A 12425-nucleotide genomic window follows, 5' to 3' on the forward strand; every position below is an offset into this window, starting at 1 on the left:
AAATATCTTTAGCACATACACTAACCTGAGACAACAGTGTGCCATGCCGACACGTTCGAAAACTGAGGGATGTGTATCCCCTAAGATTTAATGTAATAGGTAAGACAACACGTGAAGCACCAGAAAAGTGTCCCTCTCGCGCACCTCCTCCCAGCCTCAAGCCACTTGCATCTTCGGCTTCTCTTAAAAAATCTACCCCATCGGTAGTTACATTATTGCCAAACACTCCCCAACTCTGCAGAATACAAGTTTATAATTAAAAACATTTCATTTGTTATATTACTTAAAACTCTTCACTATACTGTCAACTGAAACCTGGATCATTCAGAAATATATATATATATATACTTTTTTTTCTTTTTAACAAGTCGGCCGTCTCCCACCGAGGCAGGGTGACCCAAAAAAGAAAGAAAATCCCCAAAAAGAAAATACTTTCATCATCATTCAACACTTTCACCACACTCATACATTATCACTGTTTTTGCAGAGGTGCTCAGAATACAACAGTTTAGAAGCATACACATATAAAGATACACAACATATCCCTCCAAACCGCTAGTATCCTGAATCCCTCCTTTAGAGTGCAGGCATTGTACTTCTTCCCATTTCCAGGACTCAAGTCCGGCTATATAAAAATAACCGGTTTCCCTGAATCCCTTCACTAAATATTACCCTGCTCACACTCCAACAGATCGTCAGGTCCCAAATACCATTCATCTCCATTCACTCCTATTGAACACGCTCACGCATGCCTGCTGGAAGTCCAAGCCCCTCACCCACAAAACCTCCCTTACCCCTTCCTTCCAACCTTTTCGAGGATGACCCCTACCCTGGATGGCTTAATACATTTTTATGACATAACATTAAAATTTGTACTTTAAATTCAGTACTGTATAGTGAAATAATATGTGATGTAATAAAATTAGTTACAGAATATGGTATACAGTACTAGCACCCTGTAGGACTATACAACCTGACTAGACTGTATTTATCAATCTCCAAACTCCCAATTTGGCTAGACAGTTTCCTTGAATCTCCTCGCAGACATTATCTTGTTCTTACTGCAACAGCAGATTAAATCCCATGGACTACTTACTTCTATTCCAGTCTAACACTTTCGCATATACCTACTGAACATTCAAGCCCCAACCTTACAACACTCATTTCACACTGTCATTCCATCCATCTATCCTAGAGTTAATTACCCATTTTATCAACTAATGTGGCTCCATGCTTCCTATATGACCAAATCATCTCAAAATTCTTCTTCCACTCCTTTAAGCTATAATACATACAGTACTTTTCATACAACTACACTCTTCTGAAGAATAAAGAAAAAGGCACAATACCGTGACTGGAACAATACACAAATACGTAACTTGCACTTACAAGTTACCCTTCCCTTGTTCAGATCAAACCTCGTTACCGCTCAGTTATACGAAGTCTTATGACCCTTACAGATTTAGTGTTTACCTTAAATATATGAATAACAGTAGTAATAAAACAGGATAGTTAAGCCAAGTGGCAAAAATTTTTGTTAAATCAAAAGCTTTACTTATTAACATCAAAATATGATCTTCAAAATGATCAAATTTTTGTTCATTCTAGTACCACTCTTGAAGGTGTACATATGCAACATATGCCTAACACCTTGGTTAGTCCAGTGTATGTTTGAGTAGCCTCTCAAAATATATATGTTTAAATAGCTCCAGACAATGCTATATGACCCTGATGGATTTAGCACTTAGCTTTGATTATAATACTAATAAACAGCTCTCCCTCCAAGGGAGGGAGGGAGTATGGAGGAGGTGAACGTATTCAGATACTTGGGAGTGGACGTGTCAGCGGATGGGTCTATGAAAGATGAGGTGAATCATAGAATTGATGAGGGAAAAAGAGTGAGTGGTGCACTTAGGAGTCTGTGGAGACAAAGAACTTTGTCCTTGGAGGCAAAGAGGGGAATGTATGAGAGTATAGTTTTACCAACGCTCTTATATGGGTGTGAAGCGTGGGTGATGAATGTTGCAGCGAGGAGAAGGCTGGAGGCAGTGGAGATGTCATGTCTGAGGGCAATGTGTGGTGTGAATATAATGCAGAGAATTCGTAGTTTGGAAGTTAGGAGGAGGTGCGGGATTACCAAAACTGTTGTCCAGAGGGCTGAGGAAGGGTTGTTGAGGTGGTTCGGACATGTAGAGAGAATGGAGCGAAACAGAATGACTTCAAGAGTGTATCAGTCTGTAGTGGAAGGAAGGCGGGGTAGGGGTCGGCCTAGGAAGGGTTGGAGGGAGGGGGTAAAGGAGGTTTTGTGTGCGAGGGGCTTGGACTTCCAGCAGGCATGCGTGAGCGTGTTTGATAGGAGTGAATGGAGACAAATGGTTTTTAATACTTGACGTGCTGTTGGAGTGTGAGCAAAGTAACATTTATGAAGGGATTCAGGGAAACCGGCAGGCCGGACTCGAGTCCTGGAGATGGGAAGTACAGTGCCTGCACTCTGAAGGAGGGGTGTTAATGTTGCAGTTTAAAAACTGTAGTGTAAAGCACCCTTCTGGCAAGACAGTGATGGAGTGAATGATGGTGAAAGTTTTTCTTTTTCGGGCCACCCTGCCTTGGTGGGAATCGGCCGGTGTGATAATAAAAAAAAAAATAATAAATAATAAACAGCTCCAATAATCTATCCATTTTGTTGTTTGCCCCATACAATACTTGCCAGATACAGTGGACCCTCGGGTAATGGCAGCATCTGCTAACGCCAAAATCGGATAGCAGTGTGTTTTTGTGTCAAAATATTGGCTCGGCTAACGCCCAAGAACTTGGTTAAGGGCATTCGTCCCGAACGTGTCCGCGCGGCCTGAACACCTGAGCCACCTGGCCTTGCCAGTACAGCTAGTGTGCCATTGTTTACAAGCGAGTGCGGACAATTCCAAGCGTACATGTGATACATTTTGTATTATTCCATTGTTTTTAGTGCTTGTAACTGCTAAATAAGCCACCATGGGCTTATTTAGCAGTTACAAGCACTAAAAACAATGGAACCAACCTTGTGGTAAAAAGGGTGAGAAATACTATTGAATTGAAGAAAGAGATAATCGCAAAGTACAAAAGTGGAGCGCGTGTCTCCCAGTTAGCCAGGTTATTTAACAAACCCCACTGAACCATCACTACTATCTTGGCCAACAAAAGGGCAATTAAGGAAGCTGTTGTTGCAAAAGGTGCAAGTATGCTTACAAAACAGAGATCGCAAATACTCAAAGATGTGGAGAGACTGTTGTTGGTGTGGATCAACGAGAAACAATTATCAGGAGATAGTGTTTCTCAGTCAATGAAAAGGCAAGGCAGTTGCATGATGATCTACTTAAGAAAATGCCTGAAACTATTGCTGATGTTAGTGAATTTAAGGCCAGCAAAGGATGGTTTGAGAGATTTAAGAATCGTAGTGGTATACACAGTGTGATAAAGCATGGTGAGGCTGCCAGTTCTGACAAAAAAGCAGCTGAAAAATATGTGCAGGACTTTAAGGGGTACATAGAGGCTGAAAAATTAAAACCCCAACAAGTGTTCAATTGTGACAAAACAGGCCTGTTTTGGAAGAAAATGCCAAACAAACAGGACCTACATTACTCAGGGAGAAAAGGCACAACCAGGACACAAGCCTATGAAGGACAGGCTAACTCTCATGTTTTGTAGTAATGCTAGTGGGGATTGCAAAGTGCATCCTTTATTCATGTATCACTCTGAAACTCGCAGAGTGTTCAAGAAAAACAATGTCGTCAAGACTAAACTGTGTGTGATGTGGAGAGCAAACAGTAAGGCATGGGTCACTAGGGACATTTTCCTCGATTGGTTCTATGACGTGTTTGGCCCCAGTGTGAAAAAATACCTCCTGGAAAATAAATTTTCACTCAAGTGCCTCCTGGTAATGGACAATGCTCATGCTCATCCTCATGACTTGCAAGAGCAAATTGTGGGGGAGTTTAGCTTCATCAAAGTGAAGTTTTTGCCTCCTAATACCACTCCTCTCCTCCAGCCCATGGACCAGCAGGTCATTTCAAACTTCAAAAAACTGTACACCAAAGCAGTTTCAAAAGTGCTTTGAAGTGACCTCAGACACTGAACTGACCCTAAGAGAGTTCTGGAAAGCTCACTTCAGTATCCTCAGTTGCGTAAACCTTATAGCCAAGGCTTGGAAGAGAGCGACTTCCAGGATTTTGAACTCTGCTTGGCAAAAATTGTGGTCAGAATGTGTACAAGAGAGAGGGATTTTGAAGGGTTTGGAGCTAACCCTGAGGAGCCTATGCCAGTTGTGGAATCTATTGTGGCATTGGGGAAATCCATGGGGTTGGAGAATAGTGGGAAGTAAGTAAGTTTATTCAGGTATACACAAATACAGTTACATATATTATCATACATAGCAGCATATGTGTAAAGTACCTAGGATAACCTAAAAAAGTCAGACAGAGTGACTTATTTCCATTGGGGTACTTTTACCTTATTATTATAATATAAAGGTGATAACATCTTATTATTATTCTATAAAGGAGATAACATCTTATTATCATACTATTAAGACTATTTACTACACGAGGGTCATTAAGATTATCTACAATATGAGGATCATTACTAGGAATAAGGTAAAATTACACATGTGTTAGCTAAAAAAATAAAAAATAATTCTTCTCCCTTTCTGTCGCTACATTCATCAGGCACCTTTTGGCTCTCTTCCTGAACTGGTTCATGCTATGACCAGCTTTGACATGTGCGGGCAGTTTGTTCCATTCCTTTATTGCTGTACAATAAAAGGTGTTTGAAGCCTGGCCACTAACTGTGGGTACTACAAAGTTGTGCTCTCTCCCTCTAGTACTATGGTTGCTTTGGTTCCCAACCTTGACAAAATTGGCAGCAAGATATCCTGGACACTGTTTGTGAGCAATTTTATAAACATGATTTAGCTTCAGTTGTTTTACTCTGTCTTCAACATTCAGCATATCCAACTGCTGTAATTCATCCTGACCTACATGCTCTCTTGGGTGCAGGTCCAGGATGAATCTTACCATCTTGTTCTGGGTGATTTGCAGTCTATCTTTCAGTTTTTTTGTCAAGGCAGAGTACCATGAAGAGCAAGTGTAATCCACATGACACTGTATAAGGGCTAGACATAGTGTCCTGCGAGCCTCAGTAGGTAGACACTGTGTTTGTCTATAGAGGAATTTCAATCTGGCATTCATTTTTTTTACTACACTGTTCCCTATCAGTTCTCCTGACATGCATGGGTCAAAGGGGATTCCCAGATATTTTACTGAGGAAACTGAAGTGATGGGCTCCCCATTACACTGGACATTAAAATTATTTACCCTTCTCAGTTTATGTTTCGTCCCAAAGAGAATGGCTTCAGTTTTCCCGAGGTGTAATGATAGTTTGTTGTCTACTAACCATTTGCTGCAGGACTCCAGTTCCAGTGTTAATACATTAACTATATCTTGTGGGTCTTTACCTGACACTAACAGAGCACTGTCATCTGCATACAGTAGGAGGTTTGCACTTGACACTGATAGGCATGTCGTTAACATAGCTTAGGAATAATAAGGGACCCAGAATACTACCTTGGGGAACTCCACATGCTATCAGCAGGGGTTCTGATTCCGTTTTGTTGATTTTGACAATTTGTCTCCTGTTGCTAAGGTAGGACTTAAACCAGTCTACAGAACCTATGCCGATAACTTGAAGTTTCTTACATAATATATTGTGGTTGACAGTATCGAAGGCCTTTTGCAGGTCTAAGGCTACCATGCCTATGAGGTTCCCGATCGACATTTCAGTTCTCATGTAATCCATCAGATTAATTAGGGAGGTGTCGGTTGAGTAAGATCTTCTAAAGCTCGATTGATAACTATGGATAATGTTGTTGTCATTAAGGTACTTAACTACTTGACAGTACATTGCCCTCTCTAGAATTTTGGATATTATACTGAGTATACTAAGGCCTATAGTTGCTTACATCAGACCTGCTATTTTTCTTGAAGAGAGGAGTAACTCTGGCCTCCTTGAACCCCTCCGGTATGGTATTGGTGGTGATGGACAAATTTATTATGTGAGCAACAGTGATTGACAATTCAGAAGCACCATCTTTTAGGAACTTAGACGGACTGGTATCAGGGCTGGTGCTCTTAGTTGGGTTTAACCTGTTTAGTTCTTTTTGAATAAAGTCATGAGATACACTTACTAGTTGACAACTGTTTGGGGTTACCCCTTTATTGGTATAGTATGTTTGAAACTTATCTGAGTCTGTGTTAAAGGTATTTGATGTGGCTGGTAGTTTACTTACTAGTGTTGATGCGACAGATGTGTAGTAGGAATGAAAACAATTTGCCACCTTAGATGTTTCGTGGCATACCTCATTATCGATAGTACGTACTGGTTTATGGCTATAATCCAACTGTTTTAGTTGTTGCCAGAGCTTTCTGGGGTTATGCTTATACTCTTCAATTTTTGAGCAATAATGCTTTGCCTTTGCTCCTTTTATAAGTCCCTGTACTCTGTTCCTTACCCTTTGGAATTCATTTAGTGCTGCAATATCCTGTCTGTTTTAAATCTTTTTAGCAACTGATCTCTAAATTTCATATTATCTAATATCTCAGTAGTCATCCAGGGTTCAGTTCTCCATTTAATCCTAACCTCATTAACTGGTGCAATATTATCAAGGATGGTGGTGAACATTGTTTTGAATTTTTTCCAGGCATCATTTACGTCCATGCAACTTGTTATCACTGTCCAGTCACAACTGTATAGCCTATTTACCAGTGTTTCTTTACTGTAGTTTCTAGTTGACCTCATTTTTATTGTCCTGTGTAGGCCTATCCTATCCCTAGTGATTTTCCTGGTGCAGTAAATGATGAAATGATCACTAAGGCCTGTGGTAATGACGCCTGACTGACTAATGTTCTCAGAGCGGTTACAAAGTATGTGGTCAATTAGGGTGGCTGAGAACTATGTGATCCAGGTTGATATATTAATTAGTTGAGTGTAACTAAATATTTAAACCATTAGTGTAACTATTTATACCTTTTGCATAGCCTGTTCTTTTGCTGCTGAAAACAGATATTGAAGTCTCCCAGTATTACTGTCTCGCAATTGTTTTCAAGTCTGGACAAGACTCTGGAAAAAGTCTTCTAAGAACTGGTCATGGGTGGAAGGGCGAGGATGTGGAAGAGTTTGTGGAGGACGACGATGAAGAGCTAACCACTACAGAGCTGCAAGAGCTTCATGTGCAACAGCAACAGATCACAGCTCAGGAATTTGTTTCAGAGGAGGAGGAAGAGAGATGGAGGAAGTTGCCTTTGTCAAAGAATAAGGACATTTGTACAATGTGAACAAAGGTGCAAGCATTTACGGATGAACATTATCCTGACACAGCTGTTGCAAGCCGTATTGGCAACATGTACAATGACACTCTTGTGTCCCATTTTAGGGAAATCTTAAAGAGATGCCAGAAACAGAGCTCTCTGGACAGTTATTTTGTGCAACAGGGGTCCAGTGACTCTCAAGCTGGCCCTAGTGGCATAAAAAACAAAGAAGGGAGGTAACCCCAGAAAAGGACTTGTTACCTGAAGTTTTTATGGAAGGGGATTCCCCTTCCAAACAATAGTACACCTCCATCCTCTCCTCTCCTCCTGTCTCATCACTCATCAGTAAGTCCTCAATAAAGGTAAGTGCCATTTCAGTATTGTTTAATGTGCATGTTTCATTGTGTTCTGTGTAGGGAAATGTACATTTCACATAAAAAATTATTTTGTTTAATACTATTGGGTGTCTGGAACAGATTAATTGGATTTCCATTATTTCTTATGGGGAAAATTAATTCGGTTAACGGTAAAATCAGTTGAAGGTAAGCTCTCTGAAATGGATTAATGCCGTTACCCGAGAGTCCACTGTATATATAAGACATATTCTACATTCATGCTAACAGAAGTTGATTTAGTTTCAGTAATTGTACTATTAATGGAACTTTACTAATACAGTACATACTTTCTTTTTCTTACTGTTGGCAATCACTTTTTATACAGTACATTATGGAATTATCACAGACAAGCTATAAAAGATGAAAAAAAAAAAAACTTCCCTTGTGCTTGTTTTATATACAGTACTAACTGTATTGCATCAGTTCACAAATAACCTGCTCTTAGGAAAGGAAAGTACAGTAGTTTCTTCTAATAGGTGAAAGTTAGTTGTAACAGCACTGTGACATTATTCTTTTCTATACTGTATCAGAACACAGCAAAATTATGTAATTTGAAGCTCAAAAAATTTGATTTAAGGTTCAAATATTTTTATAAATGGAAATAAGAATTAATTATATGAACAGCATTTAATATATTTAATATTATACAAAGGCCTTCTGGTGTTACTCAAATATGATAAAGGTTTATTACCAAACTTCACCATTTTGTATCTACAAAGAAATCTTTACATATAATACCATATATCATATTAAACTGTAATGCCATAATGCTGATTGACATTTGCTTGTCCTTCCAAACTAAAGTTACTTTTTTTTATTCAGATTGTTGTGTACTGGGGTATTACAGTACTATACATATAATTAATTGCAATCAGAAGTGAAAAATTAAATATATACATATACAGTAGTCCCCACGTATTCACTGGGGATATGTTCCAAGACCTACCATGGATACCTAAAACCATGGATAGTAGTAAACCCTATGTATAAGTCCGCTCCAAATACCTACCATGGATACCTAAAACCGTGGATAGTAGTGAATCCTATGTATAAGTAATTTTTCATTTATGTATATACATATATATGATAAAGTTTAATTGATAAATTATTCAAAATAAGTCTAGAATTAGCACTTTTTCACTGATGGAAAGCATTTCACAGCTTCTCTTATGCTTTGCAGAATTGACAGCATCACTACTTTTGCACTCTGGGGCCATTATTATGCAAAACTAAGGGTTAATTTTAGGCCACAGTAAACAGTGGATAACTGAAACAGCAGATACCGAATCAGTGGATATGGGGATTCTATTGTAGTACTAAGTACATATATACAATATATAGTACATACATAGTTAACAATTTCCAAAAGTGTCTTTTTTGATAACTTAACCTAGGATAATCCTTCAATTTCTTGTAGTACACTTTCATACCTCTATAGTGGGGTCCTCAGCCAGTATATTATCTGTGAAACTTGTACTCTGTCGAAATTCGCTTCGTGTGTGACCATCTGTGACAACCAACACTGGAGACCCCAAGGTGTCAGATGGTGGAGTAAAGGTAGGCTCATCATCACTACTCTGGGATGATGCTACCTGGAGCTCTCCTACCGCTAATATCAAGCAAACACCTGAAAACAGAGAATAAAATATTAGTGTCTATATTATAACTAAGACCCGCATCAGGAAATGCTTGTCCTGTTTCCTGACAAACCTTACCTAACGGTACCTAATGTCTATATACAGTATCCTTATGTCTTTTGTCAACTTATGTAGTCTTCAAGCATCAGGATTAGTTTACCTGAAGTGCAATGAATGCATTTCACGGACCCCAACGGAAATTAGTAAGATAAGATAAGATAAGATTTCATTCGGATTTTTAACCCCGGAGGGTTAGCCACCCAGGATAACCCAAGAAAGTCAGTGCGTCATCGAGGACTGTCTAACTTATTTCCATTGGGGTCCTTAATCTTGTCCCCCAGGATGCGACCCACACCAGTCGACTAACACTCAGGTACCTATTTGCTGCTAGGTGAACAGGACAACAGGTGTAAGGAAACGTGTCGAAATGTTTCCACCCGCCGGGAATCGAACCCGGGCCCTCCGTGTGTGAAGCGGGAGCTTTAGCCACCAGGCCACCGGGCCTGACTTTTTTTGGGTTATACAAGGTAATTTACACTATGTATGATAATTGTGCTTATGTGTACCTGAGCCTAAATGAACTTACTTATCAGTGGCTTTCTGTTGTACCTAACAATGTTTTATTACATATAAACTACATTATATTTATACCACATAAAAAAGAAATAAATATTTGAATTCAGCTGACCTTTCTCAAAAATGACACAGGTTAAAGGAGTTGAAATATAAATATAAAAGCCAAGCTAAATGTGTTAATAACTACTGTGTGCTCAAGCCACGTTTGATGTGAGGAAGGGAAGGGTGGATCCAATTCCTTGAATCAAAAGCCCTTCACCAAGATTAAAGCATCACCCTGGAAGGCAAAAATGAATGGCCACATTCAACATGCTTAGTTTGCAATAACATGATCAACATGAAACTGCATTCTGTACAACTGTCCCTTACTTTAGGGATAAAAGTATTCTTGGCTAATGACCAGGTGACCCTCATGTTGTCAATAGGTTTTAAGTACCATTAATAAAACAAGAATTAAGGCAAGTTGGTTAAGGGGGTTAACTGCACTACAGTGCTAGTCACGGCATTATGCAGCCCGTCCCCCACACAAGTACCAAAACACAAACACATATGTACCATGAAAGATTATAATAGTACATATATTTGCACACTTACTGAGGTTTCAATACTTGGTGCTGCGTCCTTTACGCTTAATCACGTCCCTCAGCCATGTAGGAAGACTCTCATGCAATTTCTTGAGGGTTTGGGGAGGTATATTATTCCATGCCTCATGTAGAGCAGCCTCCAGCCGCGGGATGGAACTGATATCCTTGCCCAGTAAACTTCGCTTCACTATTGACCAGAGGTTCTCAATAGGGTTTAGGTCTGGGGAATTGCCTGGCCAGTCATTAAAGAACTTCACTTCACAGTCCTTAAGTCACTGAACTACAGATTTGGTAGTATGCACCATCCTGCATATAAACCATAGCCCCACACTTGTGAAATGTCTCAGGTAAACCATCACACAAAAACTCCAGATAATTATACTGGTTCATATACTGGTTTTTGGGAAGCACAATGAGTTCACCAACACTCTGAGCACTGAAATACCCCCAAACCAAGAACGAGTCTGGGTGTTTGGTGGTCCCGCAGGTGTAGCGTAGGTCTAGCGGGTCACTACCTCTGGGCCGGTACATGTCCCCCATGGTTACAGGTGATGGTGAAGGTTGCTTCATCACTCCAAAGTACTTCAGACCTCTGTTGAGGATTCCAGTAAAGATATTTCTTTGCATAATCCAGCCTACATTTCTTCTGTGGCTTGGAGAGGATCAGTTTCTTAACCTGGCAGTGACTACTGTAGCCCAATTCTGACACACGTCTGTTAACAGTTCTTGCAGATGCCTCTGAAAGATGTGGGTTCTTTTCTTTCAATTCTCTAGCAGTTATTTTAGGTGTACTCTCTTGCTGCTTCTCTAACACAGTTAAGGTACGAACAGATGTCTTCTTGGAGGAGCCAGACCGAGGTCTGGCAGACAGTAGCTCAACACCGCCACCAACCTTGAAACGCTGCACCCAGTTCTTCACTGAATGCTCACACACACCAACATTCTCCACTATTTCTTTCATTTGGTGCCCAGCTTTGTGAGGCCCTATGATTTGAGCTATAGTTTCAAGTGTTAAAGACTTCCTTTTACCCATAACCAAACATGTATAGCCCCAAAACCAAAGGGAACACCGGATGAAAGATCGGGCAGATGAGAGACAAAAGTGCAACACTTCCTTTCACCACAGCAGCCATGTGAGCACTCAGGAGTCACTGTGGAGTGTGGCAGCAGGCCGTGACGTCATGCTAACGGCTGCTACCCGGTATAATGCACTGATGAAAAAAGACCCCTCCCTGTATGGTAGGCCTTTGATTTTTGTCACAGCATTATGCTGGGGTGCTCACCCAGCATAATGCCATGACTAGCACCGTAGGGTCATTACGGGTGAATGCTTGGCTAATGGGGTTTAAAGCCTATCACTACACTAGGGTCATGAAGGGCAATTGGTTGGTTAATGGGGTTTAAAGCCTATCACTACACTAGGGCCATTAAGGGTGATTATTTGGTTAATGGGGTTTAAAGCCTATCGACTACACAAGGGTCATTAAGGCTACATATAACCAATTCACCACCAACCAAGAATATTTTAATCCCTAAAATTTGTATTAAAACAAACTCTCAGAATATATACACTGAGACATATACCTCTCAGTATTTATATCCTGTTGGATTAAGAAATACCTAAATAAGAACAAGAAAAATGCTACAAAGGGCACAAAATCTCAGGATTAGTAAGATTAGTAAGGTTTCCATGGGCTAGTTTACCTGGAGTTTACCTGGAGAGAGTTCCGGGGGTCAACGCCCCCGCGGCCCGGTCTGTGACCAGGCCTCCTGGTGGATCAGAGCCTGATCAACCAAGCTGTTGCTGCTGGCTGCATGCAAACCATACTCTGCCTATTTCTGTTACAAATATAAGTGACCTGCCAGTGGGATATTCTAATAGTTTAATCTAAAATT

The 12425-nt window shown here is 40.2% G+C and overlaps 1 protein-coding gene across 1 annotated transcript in view; it reads right to left on the reverse strand.

Moving 5' to 3' along the window:
* The window catches only part of crb (cell polarity complex component crumbs), a 184404-nt gene extending 172914 nt beyond the window's left edge, over nucleotides 1-11490 (reverse strand). The window contains exons 1-3 of the mRNA XM_053785119.2: nucleotides 11241-11490; nucleotides 9163-9359; nucleotides 26-235 (exon numbers count right to left, since the gene is read on the reverse strand). Of these exons, the coding sequence (XP_053641094.2) occupies nucleotides 26-235; nucleotides 9163-9359; nucleotides 11241-11490 (657 nt within the window). The remainder of the gene's footprint in view (nucleotides 1-25; nucleotides 236-9162; nucleotides 9360-11240) is intronic.
* Nucleotides 11491-12425: the final 935 nt, after the last annotated feature.

Source organism: Cherax quadricarinatus, chromosome 45, assembly GCF_038502225.1.
Source record: "Cherax quadricarinatus isolate ZL_2023a chromosome 45, ASM3850222v1, whole genome shotgun sequence".
In the NCBI taxonomy this organism is placed as follows: domain Eukaryota; kingdom Metazoa; phylum Arthropoda; class Malacostraca; order Decapoda; family Parastacidae; genus Cherax; species Cherax quadricarinatus.